This window comes from Monodelphis domestica, chromosome 8, assembly GCF_027887165.1.
Source record: "Monodelphis domestica isolate mMonDom1 chromosome 8, mMonDom1.pri, whole genome shotgun sequence".
Classification (NCBI taxonomy): domain Eukaryota; kingdom Metazoa; phylum Chordata; class Mammalia; order Didelphimorphia; family Didelphidae; genus Monodelphis; species Monodelphis domestica.
The window spans coordinates 12,393,397-12,419,928 of NC_077234.1; the positions used below are offsets into that span (position 1 = coordinate 12,393,397).

The 26,532-nt window shown below is 37.5% G+C and overlaps 1 protein-coding gene across 1 annotated transcript; it reads left to right on the forward strand.

Moving 5' to 3' along the window:
- Positions 1–594: 594 nt before the first annotated feature.
- LOC100020912 (arylacetamide deacetylase) lies at positions 595–22,742 on the forward strand. The gene is made up of 6 exons (XM_007502367.3): positions 595–798; positions 937–1,225; positions 11,339–11,546; positions 19,531–19,600; positions 20,471–20,642; positions 21,705–22,742. Exons 2-6 carry the CDS (start codon positions 1,088–1,090, stop codon positions 22,311–22,313), a joined length of 1,197 nt encoding a protein of 398 aa, XP_007502429.1. The 5' UTR covers positions 595–798; positions 937–1,087; the 3' UTR covers positions 22,314–22,742.
- The last annotated feature ends 3,790 nt before the right edge of the window (positions 22,743–26,532 follow it).

Here is a 26,532-nt window from a genome sequence, read left to right on the forward strand (position 1 = left end):
CATTTCCACCCTGGTTCTCGGGTTCCTACCTCTACTCGGGTCCCATCACAAAGGTGAGCCCCTTCCCTTGTGGGACCCTGCTGGTCAGGGAGATCCATTAAGAAAAACCCCACAGATACCCTCAGCCTGGAGTTCACTGACAAAGGAGATCTGACTTTCTTCTTCAATAAAACTTGACAATTTGAAGTTTGGGAAGGCTGGTGGGCTAGAAAGATCCGTAATCTTTTCCCAGTTTCTCTGTCAGAGTTCCCTCTGATCCTCGAGGATCTCTTCAGTGTCCAACACTGTTGGGCCTACTAACATTTATATACTTTCTAAGATTTGCAAAGCAGAAGAATGAAATGAATAGAACCAAAAGAACATGCTATACAGCTACAGATTAAATGTTTGAAGAATAATCTGTGAGTGTTCACCTTCAGAGAATGAAAAGAGAAGTGGAACCATGAAAGGTATTATACTCACACATACACACTGAAAGGAACTTGGGCAAAATGTGAAGGGCCAGAGATGAGGACACAAGAGTGTGCTGGATGCAGAAAATAGGATGGAAGAGGCAGCTTGGAATTCTCAGTGAGAGGGTTCTGAGAGCCTAGATTGGCAGTTGGGGAGAGTGAGGAGTTTGTGGAGAAGGACACAGCTCTTTAACTTAATTCTCTCTAAATTGAGTGGGAAAATCTACCTGAATTTCTTACTTTGGTTCCATTTGGTCCTGACTGATCCCAGACATCCCATTGACATCTATTGACTCCCAAGAAGACATGAACAGTGAAACTGACTTGGCTGTTTATTGGTCTACAGGTAGCCGGGGGATCAGTATTAGTGCCATTTGAATTCTGGTTAGCTGTGCTTTCAAAAGGAATTCTCTGCTGGGTGTCTAGATTGATACTTGATTTCTCTTTTTGTTCATCTTACTCTGAACCCTGGACTCCGATTTAGGGGAACTCAGGCTTGGAGCCAGTGGTGCTTTGTTGGGAGACTCCCAGGTGCTGGTGGTGGCAACAGCAACAGAAATAGCAGCAGCAGCAGGAGCAGGAGCAGCAGCAGCAGCAGCAGCAGCAGCAGCAGCAGCAACAACAACAACAACAACATGTGGAAGAAATCTCTTTGTCTCCTGATTCCTTGTGTCCTTATTGCCTACTATTGCTACGCTCCTATTCCACATGAAATTGAACAACATTGGGAACTGATGATGATCTGGAGTTTCATGAGGATCCAGATGCATATAGTAAGTGGAGAGTTTGGTTGACTGTGTGGGGTGTTAAAATGAGATGCTGCCAAGAGGGAAGATGGACACTCTTTTGTGGGGTTCTGGGGCTACTGTGTTGGCCAATGAGATCGTATTTTCTGTTTTCTAAAAGAAGATTTCAGAGTGATCTTACTTTTGATTCCAATGTGAGACAGACAGTTTAGATAGGTGTTTGTGTGTGAGGGGAGTTCTTCCTTTTCTTGGTTTTCTTCTCTTGTCCAGAATGAAGCCTCCACCTCTCTACCTGGCTACCAACTCCCATCATGCTGCCAAGCATACATACTTCTCTCTTCTTTCTAGCTTTCCTTTTTTTCAGCTACCATTTTTATGTTTTCTTTCCTCATTAGAATGGTAAGTTCCTTGAGGGCAAGAATGGTCTCCATTGCTTTTATCTGTATTTCTAGTGCTTAGCACAAGCCCTAGCACATAGTAAGCTTTAAATAAATTATCTGTCTTTCCACCTAATGCACTGCCCCCAAGTGATTTATCTTCATTTCTTCCTTTTATCTTTCATCTGTCTTTCTGTTTATCTGATGGTCTATTTGCCTGATAGCTTGTCTGTCTAGCGATCTATCTTCCTTCTGTCTGTCTGCAAGCTTGTATATCCATCTTCCTATCTATCTTTCTATCTGTAGGCTAGCTTGCCTAGATATGTATGTATCTATCTTTATATTAATGTATCTCTCTCTTTATCTCTCCCCGTCCATTTGTCTGTCCATCTGTTCATTTCTCTCTCTCTCTCTCTCTCTCTCTCTCTCTCTCTCTCTCTCTCTCTCTCTCTCTCTCTCTCTCTCTGCAATCTGTCTATCCAACTGTCAGTCATTCAGTCTCTGTATTTTAGCTTATTTATCTCTCCTCTAACTGGAGGAGAAGTTTCATGGTTTTCTCAATTGCTTGAGCTCTTTCCCTCCTCACACTATCATGTATAGACTTCCCTCTGTATATACTGTATCCTCCTGAATAATTCTGATGGACTGCCATGAGAAACAATGATATCAGCAAAGCTGGATTAGAGATTGTGTGAAGGGAAGTAACATGCAAGGAGACTGGAGAGGATGTAGGAGCCAGGTTGCAAAGAGTTATACATGTCTAAGACCTTTCTATTTTATCCTGGAGTTAGGGAAAATTGTTGAACAGGAGAGATGACATGGTCAGGAAATTATGTACTTGGGAAGTCTGTTTAATTATGAAAATTTGGGAACTGAATATATGATAGATTGAATACAGGAGAGAGACTGGAGGCAGAACAGAGAAGGAGATGTTTGCTAGAGGGTTTCTGAGTGTAGAAACAAGATTTGGCAATGACTTGTACATGTAGAGTGAGTGAGAATGTGGAAATGAGGATGCTGTTGAATTTGCCAGTTTGAGTGACTGGCAGGATGATGGCTGTATAATAGGGAAGTTAAGAAGTGGGTAATTGTTTGGGGTTTTTTTGAGGGGGGATAATGATTTCTGTATTGGATGTCATGTTTGAGATGCCTATGGATATCTAGTTTGAGATAACCAATAGGAAATTGGTAACAAGTTATTGCAGCTCTACTGAGAAACTAGAGACCAGGGAATTATTTGCCCAGAGATATAATTAAACCCATTGGGACTGATAAGATCACCAAACGAAACAGTAGCCAGTGAAATGAGAAAAGAGAAGAGGAGAGAACCTTGAAAAAAACCAAGAAGTATAAGACTTGACATGCATGAAGAAGCAACCAAGAAGACTGAGGACAGTTGGACCGGTAAAAACAACCAGGATACTAGTATAGAAAACCTCTAAAAGTTATAGTACCCAGGGGTAAACTATCACCAGTATCATATACTGAAAAGATGTCAAGAAGAATGAGACTTTAGAAAAGGCCAGAAAGATGTGACAGATCAGAGGTCATTGGTAAGTTTGGTTAGGGCCATCTCATTTGAATGAAGAGAGTAGAAGACAACTTGCAGAAGGTTTGAATAGGGGTACATATAGGGAGGGAAGGAGGGAGGGAAGGAGGGAGGGAGGAGGAAGAGAGAGGGGGGAAGAGAGAATTTGAGAGAGGAGAGATTGATATAGGGGATGGGAGAGGGAGACAGAAGGAAGAAAGAAAGAAGAGAAATTGTCTTTTTTTTAAACAAAACACCACCAAATAAAATATGCATTTCCATATACTATAAGAGAATAGAAATGAAGGGCCATACTTGAAACTGCAAATATATATTATATGCCTCAGTCTTTTCTTTTTAATATGCAGCTCTCCCTAGTCTTCTCCTTCCTAAAAAACCTTATCTAGAAAAACAACAAAAAACAAAAACAACATATCAAATAGGAATAGTCAAATAAAACAAATTCCTCTAAGAGCTGTTTCTCTAACTGTATGTCATTCTACATCAGGGTTCCATCATCTCTTTTTCTCAGTGTATGTGTAGTATATTTAAACTCTGGTTCTCTGAAATCTGTGTTAAGTCTCTCTAGCTTGTTCCTCACAGAGACATTGTATTTGTATACACTGCTTTCCTGTGGTTCTGCTCAATTCACTGCACTTGTTCAAACAAATATTCTGAGCTTTCCTTAAAACCAACTCTATCATTTCTTGAAACCATCTCTCAATTGATGGATAGTCTCTAACCTTCTACTTCTTTTCTTTTCTTTTTTTTTTGCTCCTAATTCTCCCTTCATGATCAAGATGTTTAATTTGCTTCCAGCAGTTTCTAGCAAATAGGGAGTCTTTACCCCAATAGCTAGCTTATTTTTGGTTATCCAGCACCAGGTGACCAGTTTCCTGTGCTTCTCTATGTTTCTACATAATATGTTCCATTGATCAACCAACTTCATCCCTCTCTCCACCTCTCTCTCCTTCCCTTCCACCTTTTTTCCCTCCTCCCTCCCTTTTTTCTCTTTCCCTTCCTTTTTTCTTCCCTCTCTCCCTACTCCCTTCCTTCCTTCCTTCCTTCCTTCCTTCCTTCCTTCCTTCCTTCCTTCCTTCCTTCCTTCCTTCCTTCCTTCCTTCCTTCCTTCCTTCCTTCCTTCCTTCCTTCCTTCTTTTCCTTAATATTATTGACCTCCAGATGAATTTTATTATTTTTTTTCTAGCTCTTTAAAATAATCCTTTGGTAGTTTGATTAGTATGATATTGAACCAGTAAACTAATTTAAGTAGCACTGTCAATTTTGTTCTATTCTTTCTTTTCTCATTCTTTGTGACCCTTTCCTTCTCCAGGTCATTCTACAGATGAGGAAAGTGAGGGAAATTGTATTAAGTGACTTTCTCAAGGTCACATAGTTATTAAGTATCTGAGGTAAGATTTAAACTCAGATCTTCTTGACTTCAAGCCCAATGCTCTATACACTGTACTACTTAGCTTCCCCTCATAATATTGGCCAAATATGTAAAATTAGTATCTCTTCAACTATTTAAGCCTTACTTTATTTTTGTGGAGTGTTTTATATTTATATTCAAATGGTTTCCATGTGTGTCTTGCTGATATACTTCCAAATACTTTCTCCACCCTGTAGTTATTAAACATGGAATTTCTTTTTTCTCTCTCTCCCTGCTAGTAATATAAACTGATACAAATGATGTAGGTGCAATTATTTTATATTCTGCAATTTTGCTAAAACAATCCTTTGAAATATTTTTATTTGACTCTCTAGGCTTCTCCAAATAGAACACCAAATCATCTACAAAGAGATAGTTTTTATTTTGGTTATGTTTGTTCTCTTAATTATTTTTTCTTGTCACATGGGTATAGCTAGAATTCCTTTAAAGAAACATTACCTTCTGTCTTAGAATCAATCTTAAGTGTTAGTCCCAAGCAGGAAGAGCAGTAAGGGCTAGGCAATTGGGATTAAGTGACTTGCCCAGAGTCATATGGTTAGGAAGACTCTGAGGTCAGATTTGAACCCAGGACCTCTCTGTCTAGCTCTCAATCCACTGAGCCTCTAACCCTAACCCTAAATACGTGCCGATTTGCTAAAATTACATTTACTAACAATGGCAATAAATATGCTTGCTTTATTCCTGATCTAAATGGAAAGATAATTCAGTTTTTCCTATTCCATAAATGCTGGCTCTTCATTTTCAGTAGATATACTGACCATATTAAAGAATGAAGCACACACACATACCCACATACCTATACTTTCTAGTACCTGAAACTGGTGTTAGATTTCGTCCAAAGCTTTCTTTTGAGCATACACACTTTCCCAAGGAACTTAGCTGAGGAGTCAGATGTGCAAACAGACACATCTAGTTCCTTGATTACTCTTGGCTCATAGACAACTCTAATGGCATCATTTTGGGGGAAACAAGATGGGCAATTCGAGTTTCTGAGGAAAGCATGCATGGCTTTCACTGTTAGAGCTGGCTTTGAAACTCCAATTTGTAATTTAGTTGCAGCAACGATCCCCATATATGATCATAACAAGTTGTTGGGCATTTTCCATCTATAAAATGGGGATAAAAAGGACTTATTGCTTCACTTGCTCCTATGATCAGAGGAAATTCCTCTGAAACTTATCTAATGTATTGAAACGCGGGCTATCATTTACACGAGAATTTAAATGACCACAAAAGCATCATTAAGAACAACAACAATAACTCTTCCAGCCTGTTTCTATCCTCTGCCTTTCCCTGCCATCCAAATACTTAGAGTGTGTGTTTTGTGCAACAGGTTTGTACAGAGAGAAGTTTGGGGTCCAGAAAGGCTGATTAGAAGCAAAAATTGACAAGCTCCATTTTGAGAATACATTTAAGATAAAAATGGAATGTTGGGGATGGGCACCACGTGGAGATGTGCAGCAGGGAAGGCAGGACAAGCATTCTTTTTGTACAATACGCTTGGGGATGAAGACCCCCTTTGTCTCTTTTAGCACCGTATCTAACTCTCAAGCCAGTGTATCATGCAAAAGGAATTTAGACAAAAGGAAGATATCAATTCAGTTGACTGTTTGCTTTAAAGGAGAAAAAGATTTTATGAAATTGAGAGATTTGGTTAGGATCAAGATCGAATTTTAGACATTTTAATTATCATTCAAGTAACCATTGCCACCATTTTGTTTTTCATCTTCCAAACAGATTTTGCTTGCTGTGAGGTGTCCAGAACCAGGTAAACCAGATAGAGTTTGGGGCATTCATGCCTCTAAGCAGAAGTTTATAAAAATCACAGTTAGAAGTCAGGACTTGAGATAACAGAAGGAAACAGAGCAAGGGGCAGTGCTGGCAACCTAGATTAGCCACAAGTCAGAGAATCAAGCCCATGGCTGGGGATTCTGTGATTATTAGTAGTTAGAAATACACCATAGGTCAAGAATCTAAGGATCCAATCAAGGTAGGAATGTAGGGACGTCCCAGAGGTCAGAACAGAAGGTGATTCCCGAATTTTATTTCTCACCCTAATCCCTCACTTGAACTCATCCCCCCTTCCCTGCTACACATCTCCATCTGGATGCCTATCGCTAATGTTCAATTTTTACCTCAAAAGTAGCATTCCCAGAGAGGAGTCCATCAGTTTTTGCTTTTAAACATGCTTTTCTGTCCCCCAACCTTCTCTCTTTCTGCCAAAGGCTCTTCCATACTTCTAATTTTTCAGATTTGTATCCTCAGAGACATCCTCAGTCCTTCCTCCTCCTTCAAGTCTGTAGCTAGATGGTTGCCATGCCTTTTTGATTATTATCGCATTAACAATTCAGCATCCATCCCTCTCTTCTCCACTCAGACCTTCGCAGCCCATATTCAGGTCTTCTCTACCTCCAGATGGTTGGAAGGGGCTCTTAGTTTGATTCTCTTCTCTCTCCCTTCATTGTAGACACTGAAATAGTCTTCCTGAGGCACTGGCCTAATCATGTCAGCCTTCTGCTCAAGAACTTTCTGTGGCTTCTTTGTGTCCATGTGTGCATGTGTGCATGTGTGTGTATGTGTGTACATGTGAATATCCAAATACTATAGTTAATTTAAGTTTGGTTACCAACACTGAGCTCAGCTCTAGAACTGAGGCAAACAACAATCGGGGCCATGGTAGTCCCAGAAGATACAAGACAAATACCACTAAAGCAATGGAATTCCAGAGGTCTAATGGCAGACAATCAGTTATTCATAGATCTTCATTTATTAAGTACCTACTATGTGGCAGGCATTATGCTAAGAACTGCGGGTTCACAGAAAGTCCTGTCCTCAAATGTTCCTCCATTCCAGTGTTGGGGACTACAGGTAAGCAACCAGATATAGAAACAATACACACCAACTAGATAGATGGGCCGCAATTCCATAGCAAAAGGTGTCAGAGGATCCAGCTGGGCTTCCTTTCTTTTCTTGCTAGATCCAAAAAATTAATGTCCTTGATTAATTCTGTTAGCCTGAATCTCAAGCAGCTCTGGTGTCACCATGCCAGTCTTTGGTCAAAATAACTGTAATTTCCCTGGAGCTTCAAAGGCATATTCAACCATTCAGGGAAAATCCAACTGGTGTAGATAGTTATCCATATAGTGCTGGCCTTTGCATCAGGAATACATAGCAAGAAATTCCAACCCTGAGACTTAATGACTTTGCGTCCCCCAAGCAAGTCACCTCTTCTGATTGAAATTATCTTGAGAAGTCGACTTTTCCTTCAGAATATAAGCCTATCAAGTATATCAGGTTTGCTGTTTAGGCAGGGATTGTAAGCAATAAAATGGCAGAAAGGTCAACAGCCCTCTCAAATGATCAGAGACCCAGAACCTGGGACAGGCAGCTTAAGAATTAGCTTTGGGAGCTCATTATTCAGACATTCTGTATGCAGGAAAATAACTCTTCTCCCCTTCATATATTGATAGAAATCTGTTAAAAAAGAAGCCAATCTTTGGGATCCCTAAGAATCCCCAAGGACAAAGCAAATGCAAAAAACAATAGACTGGATGGCCTCTCTGACCCAACCAGAGAAATACAGACCCTTATAGAGATGTTAATATAGTATGTTAAAGAAAATTCTCACATCCCTCCCTCTATCACTCGGGAAGGCTGGGCCTCAGTTTCCTGAATCAAGCCCCTCAGATATGATGACCAATCACTACATGGAGGTTCTATCTATGATGCTTAGGTGTTTCATAACAGGATGCTAAGTATGATTGAGAGCTGTGTTAACAGGTAGCCATTAAAGGAGCCTGCCCTATCTGTACAAGGGTGTTACAACAAACAAAATAATGATTAATGAAAGAAATACAAAAGGGATAAGTGACCCAATCCTCACTGTCCAGTCTATTATTCCTAAGGACGTAAGAGTCTCATGACTCAGCAGTCTGATCCCTCGGGTCATTTTCTATTGCTGCCATTTTCTTTGGTTGTCTGGAGTCATGCTAGTCCTCAGAGCAGTTTCTTTGGCAGATCTGCACCCTCCTGGTCCAGGTCACAGATAGCATCTTTCCCTAAAACTGCCTGAAAATAGACCTTTATATAATTCATTGAAGTAACTAAAATTTACAGTGCCAATAGTTAGATCAGAAAATGAGAGCTAACTGAAATCTTAGGATTCCGCTTTTATTAAAATAAAGACTGTCCATTTGTGAACTTCTGCACTGAAGAATTTATATTTCCTATACTTTTTGTGTTGTGGTTTTTTACATCTGGCTAAACCATATGCTTGCTTTATAAAAAATAAGAGACTGAAAGGAAATTCAAAAGAATATCTATAGATTCAACCTTTCGAGCTAGCTTTTCTAATAAAAAATATGATATACTGGAAGTCCTTGGTTCAAATCTAGCCTCAGACACTTCCTAGCTGTGTGATCCTGGGCAAGTCACAGGACCCCCATTGCCTAGCCCTTACCACTCTTCTGCCTTAGTACCAATACACAGCATTGATTCTAAAATGGAATGTAAGGGTTTTATAAAAAAAAAATTATATATACCCAATTTATCTAACTTGGTATTAAAATATGCTTAATGCCTTAGAAACAATTAGAAACATTTGACACACACATACATATACACATGTATAATCATCTCATTGTTTCTACTTTCTTCAAAAAATTTCACTTTAATTATCATCTTCCAGTATTTGTTATTATGTGTTATATATTATTTATTCACTTGAATCTCAAATTTTAATTTTCTCGATTCCCCCTCAGGAGGATGGGATTCTTCTAAGTCTCTTATTCCTTACAAAAATCATTGATAACAGGTGGCTTTTGTGCCTAAGCTAGATGGTAACAAATATGGAATCACCCAAAAGAATGTTTCACCCTTTTGTTATAACAACAGACAGGATGGAATTCTTAAATCTCTAATTTCTGCATTGTATCAAAGAAGTTATCTATACTCAAATAAAATATACTTAAATATTACATGTAAATAGAGTAGTGTTCTTAGCTCTTCTCCCTATCCTTTTGTAATCTGCTTGCTTTATAGAATATATCCCAGACCTAAATGTTAGTATTACAACTAATAACAATTCAGGATATCACTTAGAAATGACAAAAGATCAAACATCAATCCTAAATGATTGCACAGTTTTTCTAACTCAAAGTAGAAAAAAATCTGATATAAACTTGTGAAACCATGAAATTATATCCTGATTTAGATGTTCCCTGATTATTGCCTCCTTGTCCCACTCTGAGATATTGGGGGGATTTTAAATAATTAATAGCAGATAACAAGGTGAAATTCTCAACTGTTTGTTAGTGTCCAGAGGTATCTAAAGACATTACCATTCAGACTGAATCTTACGCACCAACACCTTAGTTATACCAGCTTTAAACTAATAAAGACTTAATACAGTGCTCATATATTTCACTGATCTAATGCCCTGGTTGAGAGGAGCAGGCAGGAGCAAAAAGCACACGGCATCCAAACAGATCTTTAGAGCACAGAAGCTTCACTTGGCTTCAGGTAAAAGCCACAGCCAAGTCCTACAGCAGTTCTCACTTCCATTTCTAAGGTGCCAAAGCCAGACTCGGGATTTAAATATCCTGTTCCCAGTGGAAATCAAGGAACTTCTACTTTCACCTTAGCAAGGTTGTTTCCTCCAGTCCCAGTGACGGTCAGACTGCAGGAGCTCATGGCATTTCCCTTTCAGGAAGGAGTGATGACACTGATGGAGGGTCAGAATATTATATCAGAAAACTTAGATCAGAAGCATATTAAACTTTTCCTCTGAACCAAAAACATCCTCCTTTGCAGCTTAGGGTTCAATTCTTGCTATTTTCATCATGCTTCAGTATTGATCAGGGGTATATTACTGATCTGTCAGAAGAATAATTACAATGTGAACTTACAGAATAAATAGTATATTCAAGAATGTAGCTTCCTTATAATCCAAATAATCTTAAATGATCTAAATTCTAGAAAAATATTGGCCAATTGCTGAAAACCCCACAATACACACACACACACACACACACATCTCCACACATCTCCAGATATGCCTCTATAGGTATAACTTCATAATTCACAAGAAAAGATTTCCATAAAATAAAGAAACCCTTAATTACCTCTCCCCATATTTGCTTTCCCTAATGGAGACAGGGTTAAGAATTTTAACTGCTTTTATGTATTTTAAGCAAATAAAGATGTTTAATCAGATCTTTACAATTGTCTCTAATGAAAATACTTAATTCATAAAATAGCCAAATAAATTCAGAATAAACTAAATGTGTCAAAACTACCATTTATAACAAGAATTAAATTAAAAATCAGAATAATCCATTAGAAAACATCATGACTTTTACAAATATTCACACAAACATATGATTTCTTTAAGAATTTAATTCATAAATTAACAATGTCCATATTAAAAAGAAATACATTTTAATATCATGTCTTTACAGTGTTTTAACACATTGTATATTACCATAAACAGTATTTTAGAATTTAAAATATTAAAAAAATTAACAAATTTTCAAATGATCTTATACAGAAATGCTTTATCACATTTAAATCATGTGCAAATGATCTAATATGAAGAAATTAAAATCCATCAAAGAAACAATAAATAGATTTCATTAAAGAAGTGATAATAATAGCAAGCAATTTATTCATCATTACTTTCATTGAATCCCAATTCAATAAAGTAATTGATTTTACTCAATAAGAAAACACACTTCACTGTCAATGTCACAACAGTACTATTTATTGTGTTTCTTGGATATTAGGCACCACTTTTGGAAATGCTGGGATTTGGACCTTTTCCGTTGTTGGAAATCCTTGTGGTACCACCAATCTCGGATGAAAATGTCACAGTGACAGATAACCTGTTCAACAATGTTTCAGTCCGTGTCTTTGTGCCAAAGCAGAAGTCATCTACACCGAGGAGGGCTGTGTTTTATATTCATGGTGGTGGCTGGGTCACAGGAAGTGCTGGTAAGTATTTTTCTTAGGGAAGTGACTCTTGGTGCATCTTAATAAGTCAGTGTATCTTAATAGTCTTTGACATCAGTCAAAGTGATAATCAAGTGAAGCATGGAGTAAGAAAGGAGAGAGAAAGAGAAGACAAGGGAAGACAGAGAGGAGAAGAGAAGAGAAGGAAGCATAGGAAGGAAAGGAGAGAGACAGGGACAAGAAGGATGAGAGCAGAAAACAGGACCCAGGTAGCCCCTGAAAGCTTCTACGGTTTCAAAGAGGCTAACCAAGATGCCATTTGATTAATTTACCAAAGTTAAGATAGCCACTTGTGACAGAGGCTGACACATAAAGAAAAGGTGCCAGGCTGAAGAGTGTGTGGAACTGATCACTTTGATGGGGGAGGGGCCCCAGGGGATTGGAATCTTGAGGAGCAGAAGATTCTGGATGGAAGAGCAGTTGGTTTCTCAGTCTGGAGAAGCCGAAAAGAGAAGGCTCATTAAGACTGAGGGTTCTACTGAGGGCTGCCAAAGCCTGAGCTCCCCCCAAACTCAAGGAGGGAGGAAAAGTGTTTTAGAGACAGGGACCCCCCTTCCCCACTTTCCCATTCCTTCCCCTGCCAGTTATTCCTTTGTATTAACCTGATTTAATTGATATTAAAGTAGTTATCTTTTCCACAAGCTGTGAATCAAGTGTAAGTGAACAGATCAAGGGGAGAGACATCTTCCTAGGAAGAGAGGGAACAAGAAGGACAAGAGCAAATCTGGGAGAGCAGCTGTAGCTAAGGAGGGAAGGCAGAAGGGGGAAAATCTTCAAACTCCCTCTCCTCTCTCTGAGCCATCCCTAAACATCAGCTGTTCTCTCCTAGATCCTGTTCTCTTTACCGTCCCAAACCTTTTCTCTATTACATCTGCTGTCTCCCCTGAAACCTGCTTTGAGAAAGCAGGTCTCCACTCTTTATATATATATATGTGTGTGTGTATATATATATATATATATATATATATATAGGTTTGGTCTTTAAAGTATATATAGTATATAAATATGTGTATATATATATATATATATACTTTAAAGACCAAACCTCTTCTCAATTGCAACTGGTATCCCAGGATTTAACAGAACCCTCATTTAAAGAAAAGCTTTAGTGACCAACTGTCACCAACTATCATCAACTATCAGTTGGAACTCCTCAGGCTAGCAGCCATTGTCACTGGCTCTGCCTAGGAGTTTCCACACAGAACAAAGACATCTTGATTCCTGGTGGGGGGAGTATAAGCCAGTCAGCAACTATCACTCTGGTCAGTTGGAAAACTGAGGAAGTGAAGGTATTCTAAAAGGGAGGCTGTGTCAGGGCTGTCAGCTTATAGGATCTAGCTGTCTTGGATCTTATCTAGCTAGAAGCAAAGCTTGTGAGGATAACAACCATTTTCTAACTGTTAGCTCCTGGCAGTTAGAGTCTAGGGAAGATCAGACAACTATAAACAAGATCTACATCTCTGAAAGAACTATAGAAGGGGGAAAGACACTAATGGGAAACATCTTTCAGTTAGTTATGTGGTCTGCTGTGGTGGGAGTAATTGCCATCTTTTGGGTTTACTGCATAATTTACAATACTGTGGCAGGGATGATATATAATGTTCTGGGGATATTAACCAATATGACTATGGGGTGGACATAGATACCAATGAATTATCTAGATGTGAATTACCTCTGGCAAATCATACCCCAAGTCTATGTTGTGTTTGTGGCAGTGACTAACATCTTAAAGAATATCAAAGCTGGTGCCAACATGATCTTCCCAAAGAAAATTGTACATGCTCTAGTCACTGATAATAGAGTAGAGGCATTGTTTGGTCAGATCCCTATTATAACTGAGATATGCCAGGATTACATGCAGAGAAAACAAGGCATGGGGAAGGGAAATTGGGAAAAGGGGGTCCCTGTCTCTATCTAAAACCCTTTCCTCTTCCTCCTTGAGTTTGGGGGGAATTCAGGCTTTGGCAGCCTGAGCCCCCGAGAGAAAGTCAGGTTGACTCACCCTGGGTTTGGCTCCTTGGCCACAGTTCAGACTCAGGGCAAAAGGAGCTGAGGTAAAATCTGACAGATTTAAAATGCCTTTTCTCAGGTTTCTCTTCTCTGAGTACCTTCAATTTGGAAGTGCTGGGGGGAAAGATTTTCAGTCACCAGCAGGAGAAGGTGGGTAACCCTCAGTAGAAAGTCTTAGTCAACCTTCTCTTTCCAGCTTTTCCAGACTGAGAGAACACCTGCTCTTCCAGCCAGAACCTTCTGCTCCTCACGATTCCAATCTCCTGGGGCCCCTCCCCCATCAAGGTGATCAGTTCCACACTCTTCAGCTTGGCACTTTTTCTTTATGTGCTAGCCTCTGTCACAGGGTGAGGGTCATTTCTAGAGGATACTAGTTTCTAAGAAGTGGGCACACTGAGGATACCAAATCACCAATATTGTTTCTCTGCTAATGCACAATTAGAACAAAGTTGGGTGGTCTTTAGATGTTTAGACATTGCTGGTGATTCAATGGATAGAATACTGGGTCTTCTGTCAGAAAGATCTGAAATCCAAAGAGAGAAAACCCACCAACCAGAGCAGCCCATTCTAATGAAGGCAGAATTAGGATTTTCTTCCTGACTGATCCTCAATTAATGTCTTTCAGTCTTTCATCCATTGCTTTTGGCTCTGCCTTTTGGGAGGGGATAGAACAAGATCATTCATAATATCCATTCAGATATTTGAAAGAAAATACAATGATCCCTTAGAAATCTTTGCTTTTGAGGGTCTTACTTTTCTTACCTAAACAATGGGAGGAATGGACTCAAGGACCTGTTATATTGAGTCTAAGATCCTAAGGAGAAGTCCTATACTTGTATTCAGGAGATGTGAGTTGAAATGCCAGCTCAATCATTAGAAACTATATCATTACAATCAAATTATTTAACCTCTCCTAGTACAAATTTTCTGACTGTAAAATAGGGACAAAAAATATCAGCACAATCACCACACATATCTATAGACATATTTATGTCTTGGCATTTTCATTCTATACATTTTGTCCCTGTTTGCTCTAAGTGTAGTTTTTCTAGCTGCCGAGGTGATAATAATAATTTTTTAAAATTAGCAATGACTTTTTTTCTTATAGGGATACATATCATTTCAACTTATTTGGTCTCTTAAAATAAAGTTTTTTGTTTTTTGTTTGTTTGTTTTGTTTTGTTTTTCTTTTTCCCTCTTTTAAAATTACCTTTTGATGATTCTCTTGAGTTCTGTGCTTGGGCATCAAATTTTCTGTTCAGGTCTGGTCTTTTCTTGACAAATTCTTGGAATTCTTCTATTTTGTTAAATGACCTTACTTTCCCCTGTAAGAATATAGTCAGTTTTGCTGGGTAGTTGATTCTTGGTTGTAGACCTAGTTCCCTTGCTTTACGGAATATCATATTCCATGCCTTTTGGTCCTTCAGTGTAGATGCAGCCAGATCCTGTATTATCTTCACTGTGGTTCCATGGTATCTGAATGATTTCTTCTTAGCAGCTTATAATATTTTTTCCTTGGTCTGATAGTTCTTGAATTTGGCAATAACATTCCTGGGTGTTGTCAATTGGGGATTAAGTACAGGAGGTGATCTGTGGATTCTTTCAATCTCCACTTTTCCCTCGTTATTCTTAAATATCGGGGCAGTTTTCTTGTGCAAGGTCAGATTCAAACTCAGGATCTCCCATCTCTGAGCCTGGCTCTCAATCCACTGAGCCACCTAACTGGCACTTTTTCCATTAAAAAACTGCTTGTCATTTCTTTCTTTCTTTTATTTTAAATTAATTTATTCTCATAAGTCCCTCAGGATTGTCCTGGGTCATTGCATTGCTGCTAGTAGAGAAGTCCATTACATTTGATTGTGCCACAGTGTATCCATCTCTCTGTGTGACATCCTCCTGGTTCTGCTCCTTTCACTCTGCATCAGTTCCTGGAGGTTTTTCCAGTTAACAGTTCACCATCAGATACTACAATTTCTTCGGCCATTTCCCAATCGATGGACAGCTCCCCATTTTCCAGTTTTTTGCTACTATAAACTGCTTGCCATTTATTACAACACTGTAGTATTCCATCACAATCATATGCCATTACTCATTAAGTCAGTCCCCATTTGACAAATATCTATTCGGTTTCCAGTTCTTTGCCACCACAATGAGAACTGCTGTAAATACTTTAGAATATAAAGATTCTTTTCCTTTTTTCCCTGATCACCATAGGAAATGTAATAGTTTTGTTTCTGAGTCAAAAAGTATTTGCAATTTTATAACTCTTTGGGCATAATCCCAGATTACTCTCCAAAATGGTTGGAACAGTTCACAGTTGCACCAAGAGTATATTAATTAATGTCCCCATTTTCCCATATCACCTCCAAAATATGTAATTTTGTTACTGATAGATGAGGTGATATCTCAGATTTGTTCTGATTTGCATTTCTCTATAATGATTTAAAATAATTTTTCATATAATTATATATAGCTTTGATTTCTTCATCTAAAAACTGTTAATATTTTTTGACCATTTATCAACTGAGGAATGGTTCATATTCTTATAAATTTGACAGTGTTCTGGATATAGTTTAGATATAAGACGTCTATCTAAGAAACTATCTAAGAATTTCCCCCACCAATTAATTTATTGCTTTTTTTCATCTTGGCTACATTAGTTTTATTTGCACAAACCCCTTTTTAATGTCAAGTATTCAAAATTACTCATTTAACATATCACAATGCTTTCTATCACTTTTTGATTAATAAATTAATCACCCATCCACAAATCTGATAGGTAACACATATCCAGTTTTCTTATGTACTTGTATCTCATTTTATTCCTATGTCAAATATGCAGTTTGATCTGATAAATGATTTAGATAAATGATGTAGGATAATGAGCTGTGTCTAGTTTCTGACAGACTGCTTTTCAGTTTTTCCACCTTTTTTTAAACAAATTATGAATTTTTATTCCAAAAGTTTGAATATTTACTTTTTTAAACACAAAGTTATTATAATCTTTTATAATTATTTGTTGTATATTTGCCTTATTCTACCGATCTACTTTTCTTTTTCTTAGCCAGTATGAGATAGTTTTTTAGTAATTACTGTTTCACAATAGTTCAAAATCTAATACTGTTAGTCCTCCTTCATTTATACTTTTTCATTAATTCCTGTGATTTTTTGTTATTATGTTGGATTAGTTTATAATATTAATTGGATTATGAATGTAATATATAGATTATTATGATACATGGATATGTTATGTATTATATATAATATGAATATAAATGGATTAGATTAGGTAAAATTGCTGTTTTAATTATATTGGCTCTTCCCCCTATAGACAATAATATTTCTCCAGTTATTTAGATATGATTTTATTTGTATATAAAGTGTTCTGTAATTAATTATGTTTGCATAATTCTTGAGTTTCATTTGGCAGGTATACTTTTAGGTATTTTATTCTATCAATGGTCATTTTAAATGAGTTATCTTTTACTATCCCTATAGAACTTAATTGGTGTTATATAGAATTGATGGTGACTAATTGAGTTAATTTTATATCTTGCAACTTTCCTAGAATTGATAATTTGAACTCATTTTTAGTTGACTCTCTAGGATTTTCTATCTATATGATCATATAATTAGTGAAAAGAGATGGTTTTATTATCTCTTTGATCATCAAATTCCTTGTGTTTATTTTTCTTCTATTGCTATTGCTGGCATTTCTAACACAATATTAAAGGATAATTGGTAATAATGTTTCACTCCTGATCTTCTGGGAAGACTTCTAACATTACCATTACAGATAATGTTTGTTCATGATTTTAGGTATATGATTCTCATGTTAAGGGAAAGCTATTTATACCTATGTTTTCAAGCATTTTAAATAGGAATTAGTGTTGTATTTTGTCAAAAGCTGTTCCTGCATCTATTGATATGTTCATATGATTTTTATTATTGATGGAATCAAATATGTTAATAGTTTTCCTTATATTATACCATCCCTGAATAACTGGTGTAGATCCTGGCTGGTCATAATGTATAATCTTTAACTTTATATTATATATACAAATAATTGTTATAGACTTCTGGTTAATATATATATATATATATATATATTTAGCAGTTTTGCTTCTATATTCATGAATGAAATTGGGGCACAATTTTTCTTTTTCTATTTTTCCTCTTCCTGGTTTAGGTGTCAGCATAATATTTATTTTATAAAAAAAGAGTTTGGTAGAATTACTTTTTTCCAATTGTTCTAAGTAATTTAATACACTTAATAAATCTAAAATTATTTAATATTTTAATTAGATGGTGTTTAAATATTTGGTAAAATTTACTTGTAAATCTATCTGGTCCTGATGATTTTTTCTTAGGGAGTTCATTCATGACATATTTAATTTCATTTCCTTAAATAGGTTTATTTCCATTTTCTATTTCCTTTTCTCTTAGTCTAAGCAATTTATATTTGTATAAGTATTCTTCCTTTTTATTTAAATTGTTAAATTTGTTGTCATACAATTAGGCATAATAACTCTTAATAAATTACTTTGATTTCATCTTTGTTAGTGATAATTTCAGCCCTTTAATTTTTGATGTCAGTAATTTGGTTCTCTTTCTTTTAAAAAATTATATTACCCAATAGTTTATTTATTTAGTTTTTTCTTCATAAAACTAACTCTTCATTTTATTGATGAATTGAATGGTTTTCATTCATTAATCTTTGTTAATCTTAACTTAAATTTTTGGGATTTCCAATTTGGTATTTAATTTGGGGGGTTAATTTTTTTTCATTTTCTAGTTTTTTTAATTGTATGCCAGGTTTTTAGCAATTTAATTGATATAAACATTTAGAAATATACACCTTTTCCCCTATGATTATTGCTTTTGCCACATTTCCTGGGTTTTGGTTTCTTTTCTCATTATTATGATTTTAGTTAAAACAATTTTTATGACTTTATAACCCATTCATTCTTTAAGATTTGGTTAGTTTAATTTGTATTCTGCATTTTCATAGCTTCTTATTAAAAATACATTTTGTTGCATTATGATCTGAAAAAGACGCATTTAACACTTATAACAATCTGTCTTGCAGTTGTTATATAATTTTTACCTGTGGGTTAAAACTTGAGAAGGAGAAGGGAGACTAAGGAAATAGGTGAATATTAAAGACTCAGAAACAATCAGTTAAAAGATATGGGGAGAGGCGCTATCTCATTAATGTTTTCCCTTGGATAATTAATTAAAGGCAAACATGAGAAATAATAAAACACGTGGGGAGTAAGAACTCCTTGATGTCTCCTATAGACAAGAGAGTCTGAGCATTAATAGGAAGCATGGGGGTGACAGCGGCATGAGGAAAGATAAAGATCAGCAGGAAAAGGTTAAGACAGAGAGACTCCAAAGATCCAGGGAAGTAAGAGAGAGAGATTAATGCTTCTTCCCCAGTATTTATTAGAGGTTTTAGGAATGAGGATTGGGAGGTGATCAATGAATACATGACATGGCATAGGTCTTAAGATTGGTTGAACTGACAATGACAAGATCAAAGAGGTGGAGATTAACCTGTAATGCGCCTTCAAAGGAATGTGGTTTGACAAGGCTGTGGCGGCTCACGAATTCTTTTGCCCTTCGGACTGTCTATACAATGATCATTAACTGATCTGACCATGTATCTGGTAAATGAATATATATGATATAATATCAATACATCAATCATACTTCCCAGATGCCAACATGCCTGGTATGCTACAACACTAATGTTTTTCTTAATTAAATATAAAATTTCCATGTCTTAATATATGGTCAATTTTTGAAAAGGTACCTTGTACCATTGAGAAAATGATATATTTATTTGTATTCACAATCTATTCTCTCCAGATCTCTATCATATCTAACTTAGCTAAGATTTTATTTTGACTTGTCAGTTCTAATTAGTTTAATCTGATTCCATACATTTTAGCTTGGGGTCCTTATGATGAATTGGGAAGATGGATGGTGGAAAGGCTCGATGCTGTGGTTGTATCGACTGAGTAAGAATGATTTACTTTATACCCTTTCTGCCATACTATGGCAGAAATCATTAAATCATACTACGGCAGGTCTTCTGACTCCCAATTGGACTCTGTTGCCTTTCAGAAATCTTTGATAAGGATATGCCAGGCTGTAATTACTTTGTAAACAAACATTCCTCATTCAGTGAATCATCAAACATTATATTAAAGGACTTTGTGTGGTGCTAGCATAATAGATGGAAATACTGAATCAGAACACAGAATGACTCTCACATGGTGAGATGAAAATAATTCACTCAAGAGCCAATAAAGAGATTCAAAGTAATCGAGTTTTCAGGTGTGGAGCCCAGAACCCCAGAAGCCCAAGAACCATTTCCTGTCTGCTATATTTTAAAGAAAAATGTCCAATCACCATCCCACCCATTAATTAGCCATCACTCCTAATCCTTCAGGCTTCATGCTCTAAAATCTTATAATGGGGAATGATGACAAAAACTCAGCTTTTAATGATCATATTTCAATGTACACTATGAAAGGAAAGTTTTCTCCTTAGAGGAATGATTTGAAGAAAGACACAGAGGAGACATATAAGTGGGTAGTTCAGAGATGAGAGGTCCTGGGTTCAAATGTGGTCTCTGAAACTTCCTGGCTGTGTGACCTTTGGCAAGTCACTTAATCCCTATTGCCTAGTCCTTAGCATTCTTCTTCCTTGGAGCCAATACATAGTCTTTATTTTCAAGGAGAACATAAAGGCTTAAAAAAAAGAAAGAACGCCCATATTTAGTGGACTTTTAAGCAAAAAGTCCGACAGAGTATATATTGCCTTTGGTATTCATCCAGAATGCATTATTCTTCAATAACATTCAATAAATGTTTTCTCCCCCAAAGCTACAGACTCTTACCCAAGTATCACTTCCCAACTCAGTTTGAAGACGTATATGATGTTTTGAGGTGGTTCTTAAGGAAGAAAGTCCTTGCTGAGTATGGTGTGGATCCCACCCGCATCTGTATTGCAGGAGACAGTGCTGGGGGGAATTTAGTCGCAGCTGTGAACCAGAAGGTACCAGGAGAGATTTATGTTTCTTTTTATTGAATGTCCTTTTCAATGTCATGTTCATGCCACCAATTTTAAGAACTGAAACTGTAAGTAGTGATTATTTCTTTTGAGAATGTTATAGGAATGATGGAATCTATTGTTATTTAAAAATGTTTCCCTTCCTTTTTCCTGATAGATAGTTACTTTTTTAGTTACTAAAATGATAAGGCAAGGGCAGATAGGTAGCTCAGTGGGTTGAGAGTGAGGCCTGGAGATGGGAGGAATTGGGTTCAAGTCTGACCTCAGACACTTCCTAACTGTGTGACCCTGGGCAAGTCACTTAACCCTCATCACCTACCTCTCAGCAGTCTTCTGCCTTAAAGCCTTCTGCTTTGATTCTAAGACAGAAATAAGGGCTTCATATTTTTTTTTAAGCTATGGCAATGCCATGTAATTGCCTTTAGAATGCTCCATCCATGCTCCATAATAAGAATGAACTTTTATCCAGAGCCACAACTAACTTCATAATAAAAAGTATTCCTCATAGTGGCAGTAGGGGAATGTAAGTGTCCTTGGCACCCCAAACCCTCACCTTTCCATACCCAAAGACCTGAACCCTGATAGAACCAGTTCCTTTGTATTTGTCTTGCCCCTAGAGGCCCTCATAAGAATGTGCTAAAATGAAAACTGACTATCCGGTATAATAAGCTTATAGAAATGTTGCTTCTCCAGACCTTACTAGAAGTGATGAGTTCTGACATACAATGGGGAGGGGGAATATCCAAGAAGAACTCAGAAAGCAAATTATTCTAAAGGCAGGGTAGACCAAGGGGCACTTCATCTGTGACTTAAAGGCATTTCATGTGTCCAAGGGCTGGAAGTTAAGAAGGAGTGACTGCCAGACAGAGAGGAGAACCTGTGTCAAGGCTTGGCAGTGGGAGATGGGATACTGTGGCACTGAGCAAGCCTTTATTCATCTTTCGATTTTAATGTCTCTATCTGTTAAATTAGATCATCTCTGTGCTCCCTGCCTTATCTAACAAGCCATGAATTCTAACTGACCGCCATATTTTGGGTTTGTTCCAGCTCCTCAATGACCCAGAAATCAAGATCAAAATCAAGATTCAATCTTTAATTTATGCTCCTCTTCAGGCCCTTGATATGGACTTACCATCTTATCAAGAAAACTCCCATATAGTCGTTGCGGGAAAAGAGCACTTGGTTGAGTTTTGGAGCAGGTATTTCACCTCAGACAAGGCATTATATGAGGCCATGGTGGCCAACCAACACACACCTGTGGAATCTAGCCATCTCTTCAAGTTTGTTAACTGGAGTACCCTGCTGCCTGAGAGGTTCAAAAAAGGACATGTGTATACCACCCCAATTCATGGACCCTCTGAGCTTGCAAAAAAGTACCCGGGATTTCTGGATGTCCGAGCATCCCCACTATTAGCTGATGATTCTACATTACGGCGTTTACCCTTGACTCATATCCTCACCTGTCAGTATGATGTCATAAGAGACGATGGCCTCATGTACGTCTCCCGCCTCAGGGCTGCAGATGTCCAGGTAGCCCATGAACATGTGGAAGATGGGTTCCATGGGATCCTGTCATTTGGTAGCAGTCTAATAAATTTTAGGGCAGGTAAAAGGGAAGTGAACAAGTATCTGAAGTGGCTAAAGGAGAATCTCTAGTGATGCTTCATCTGTTCCATTCAGCCAAGAGCCAGTCCTTCCTTTATTCAAGTCAAAGTGTTGGCCGCTGGCAGGATTTGAGTGGGTTAGGAGGGGATACCAATAGGACTAGGACATGGTTGTGGGTGCCCTGGAGATAAGCTTTGTATACAAAGAAGAAGAAGATGTGTGCTGGCATATTACTAAATCAATCATCCTAAGTGCTTTGGGGAAGGTCAAAGGATAAGAGGGTTAAATGATATGGGGATCCAGGAATGATCAGCTGAATTCCTCTCTCTACCTTGAGCATTCAGCCTTCTGCACATGCCAACCTGAGTTATGAAGAAGAAAATGGAAAATGACCTTGCCAACCTTCAAACACTGTATTGTAAGATTTCAATCCACATCAATAAGTCCAAGTATTAGCTTAATAAAGTTTATTAATAATCATTTGAAGTAGAAGGAATAAAAAGGAAATAGAAGTAGCAAAACCTAAGTATCTAACTTATCTAAAAATAAGATCACATGAGTACGTTCTCCTGCCTGGCCCAGAAGCCAGCTTCCACAGCCTTCCACAGGAAGAGAGATTGAGAGAGCAGAGCTACAGAAACCTTACATCCTCCCTATAGTCGCATGAAACATGAGAGAGAACATGGGAAGCTGGGATTTAGAGTTCTGGGGAGCAAATCCTAATTACACAATATAAGCATCAGTGGTTATTGTTGTAGTGGTGGTTTTATGATTATTATTTACAACTTTTACTTTCTGTCTTAGAAACAACTCTAAGCCAGAAGGGCAAGGACTAGACAAACAACGTTACTGACTTGTCTTGGGTCACATAGCTAGGAAGTGTTTGAATCCCAATTGAACCCAGGTCCCCCTGAATCCAGGTATGGGGCTCCATCCACTGTGCAACCTAGAGGCCCCTTTGGTTTTTATTATTACCAGCCCCTCCAATTAAGCAAGTCCAAAATCATTATCATTGTCCTTTGCTTTATTATTAGCCTGCTTGAACTTGCATCCTACCTGTTTTTGTGAATGCCCATAAGATTTGAAACTTCCAAATTTAATTTTGGTCTTCCTTCTCCCATTCCTTACCACCATCCAAACAATTGCCCAGAGCTGCTGATTCCATCTCTTCCCCCAGCCCCTCCTCTTAATTTACTACCACTGCTCTAGCCAATCCTTCATTGACTTCCTACTGGATTATTGTTCTATCTTCCCCTCTACTTTTTTCTGCTTCCTATCTCTCTTCTCTCTAATCTATCCTTCATGTGCTACCCAGCTTATTATTTTTTAAAGTTCCCAAATAATGATGTACTTCTCTTTATCAAAGAGGATAACATTTTCCCATTAAGAGGAGGAAACATTTTTTGTAAATATAAAAAAAAATTGCAAATTTATATAGGCTTTCCAAAACAGGTTTGTATCAGTTGAGTGTCAGAACTGTGGACTGGAGAAATGTGCTAATTAAAGTGTAATCTCTGCCCTTTGGTTATAACTAGATTTGAACCTCCTTACTTTTCGATCACTCCTCAGTTGGCTTTCTAATTCTTCATCCATTTTGCTGCCTTCTAATCAGGCTTGTGCTAGGAAATGTTCAATAACTAACTCTTTAAATATAGCTGGCATGCTTTTAAGTTAAATCTATATATTAACATCTGTCTGGATTTTCTTAAATCTAGCAATAAAAAACAACACATCACACCCTGATTTGTAATGTTTGCTCATTTTTGAGGTGGAAATGCTTATACTGAAAAATTTAATAATTATCTCTGGAATTTTGAGCTGGCATATTCCTCCTTCTATTCATGGTTGACTATACTTTCCCCTCCTCTGTCCTTATTCTTTCTTCACATCTTTTCTCTTTTGTTTGTTCAGTATTGCTGCTACGCAATGGCACCCAAATCTTTAGTCCAGTATAAATTTATCTCTAGAATTCCAGATCTATTATTTCTTTCTGCCTGCTAGAAATTTCCATTTGGGTGTGCTCTGGGCACTTCAAAGTCAATGTGTCCAAAGCTGAATTCTCATTCCTCCCCCCCACCAAAAACAGTTCCATTCTATAACTGAATCACCTTTGGCTCTTGGGACACGTTGATCTTTTACAATTAGTCACTAATAAGTGTTGCCAATTTTACTTCCAAAGCAGATCTCACATATATATCCTATTTTCTTCACTCATATGGCCACCACACTTGCTCAGATACTAATTACTTCTCACCCAAGACATTGTACTACTCTCCTAATGTTACCTTCATTTCAGTAGCCTCCCCTATGTAATCCATATTTTACAGAACTGATGAAATTATCTACTGAAGATACACCTCTCAGAGTATCACTCCTCTGCTCAAAATCCTTCATTGGTTCCCTAGTAATTTGGGACAAAATAGCTCATTCTGGCCTTTAATGCTTTCCATCATTCAGCCCTGACCTATCTTTTCTGCATTCTGCTTCGATCTTCAACATCTGGGCTCTTTGTTCTCCTTGAGCTCCCGTTTCCATGCAGTGACCCAGGTAATCCCCAGGATGTAGAATATAATCTCTCCTCATCTTTCACTGCCCACTTCCTTGTTTTTCTTCTTTGCTCAGTTTCAGTTTCAAAAATTCCACAAAACCTTCTCTAATCCCCATATTTATTAGAGTACTTTTGCTGCCGAAATCACTTTGTAGTTAACTTAGATAAAACATTGTTGTATCCTGTCTTCCTCATCTAAGGAAAATGTGGGCTTGCTAAGGGCAGAGAAGTTACTTAAATACAAATTATTTTTCTTCCCATTCAATGGTTGTCACATTGGGAAAATCACTTCATTTTCTGAGCTCTGTTTCCCTCCGTCTATTAAAAGAAGAGATTGGATGTGCAGAAACCTCAAATCTCTTTCAGCTCTAAAGTTATGATATTATCATTAACTCATCCCTGAAATCCCTTCTAGTTATATATCAGGTACTCAAATTCAGGACCTCTCACTCCAAGTCTAGGACCATCTTCACTGTACTCTACTATTATTTTATGAGAAGATTTATTTCTGATATTTGTGCTTCTTTGCACTCTGCAGTGGCTCATTAGCAATCCCTTCTTCTATAATCATACACAAATATCAGTTAAAGTCCTATAATATTTAACAACCAATTGCTGGTTTCCATAGTTTAAAGCTTTGAGTATGTAATTTTATTAGAACTAATAGGTACTGTAATCTTATCCTTCAAAATCAAAATATTAATTCCATATACACAACTTTAAAAAGGTAGGAAAAATCAAATTCTAATTAGGAAGAAAGAAAAGAAAAGAAAAAAGAAAATAATATTACACATTCCATTAAACAATGAGTCAGCCAAAACATAGGCATAACAAAAGGATATATTACTCAAAAGTGAAAGCTATTTCTTATATAACTTGATCATGATCTATAGTGTTAGTGCATGTAATTTTTTTCACCTGGTAAAAGCTGTCTTGAGTGGGAACTTCCTTTAGGGAAAAAATGTCTGTACTGGAGTTGTCTATGGTGTCTGGTGCTTGCTTTGTTGTCTGAGTGGAGATAGAGCACAAGACTGTGGTTTGTTGGGGGAGGGAAGGGGGAGAAAGTTAGAGATGAACTGGAAAGGGGGGGGAGACTGAACAGAGGGAGAGATAGATGGTGGGAGGGTAAAGAGATGGGAGAGGAGGGGAGGAGATGGGCAGGATGGAAGTAAAGTGGCAGAGAAAGAGGTGGGCAGGAGGAAAAAATAGCTCCTTCCCCCTTCCCTAGCATCAACAATCTGGCATCCCCTGAATATAGCCTAAATATCTGGTTTCAGCATAGGTTACGCATCTGACTTCAGCCTAAATGTCCCTAGTGTTCCCAAAGTTCCCTGGTGTCAGCTGGAATGTCAACATGCAACATTGCTATGGAGGGAGTAGCTAGTTGAATTTAGAAAGGGGAATGTGGAAAGGGAAGCTTCTTGGGTTTCTGGAATGGAGATGGTCAGCAAAATGGAATCTCTATATTAATCTTTACTTTGAAGCAATCTACCTCTATTCTCTCTCTCTCTCTCTCTCTCTCTCTCTCTCTCTCTCTCTCTCTCTCTCTCTCTCTCTCTCTCTCATATTTTCCCCTTCTTTCTGATTAATAAAATAGTGAAAATCAATGGGCAGTCTCTCCATTTTTTAATCTTTACACTGATCAGATGAAATCCAGAGGGTTTTGTTCATTTCTGGGTACCATATTGTATCAAGGACACAGATAAAGAGAACAGTATCCCA

Excerpts from the sequence above, each read along its gene's own strand:
- LOC100020912 (XM_007502367.3), top strand. The coding sequence starts at position 1,088 with ATGTGGAAGAAATCTCTTTGTCTCCTGATTCCTTGTGTCCTTATTGCC. Across the intron at positions 1,226-11,338 it reads TGAGGATCCAGATGCATATA|GCACCACTTTTGGAAATGCT; the intron begins GTAAGTGGAGAG and ends CTTGGATATTAG. Across the intron at positions 11,547-19,530 it reads CTGGGTCACAGGAAGTGCTG|CTTGGGGTCCTTATGATGAA; the intron begins GTAAGTATTTTT and ends CATACATTTTAG.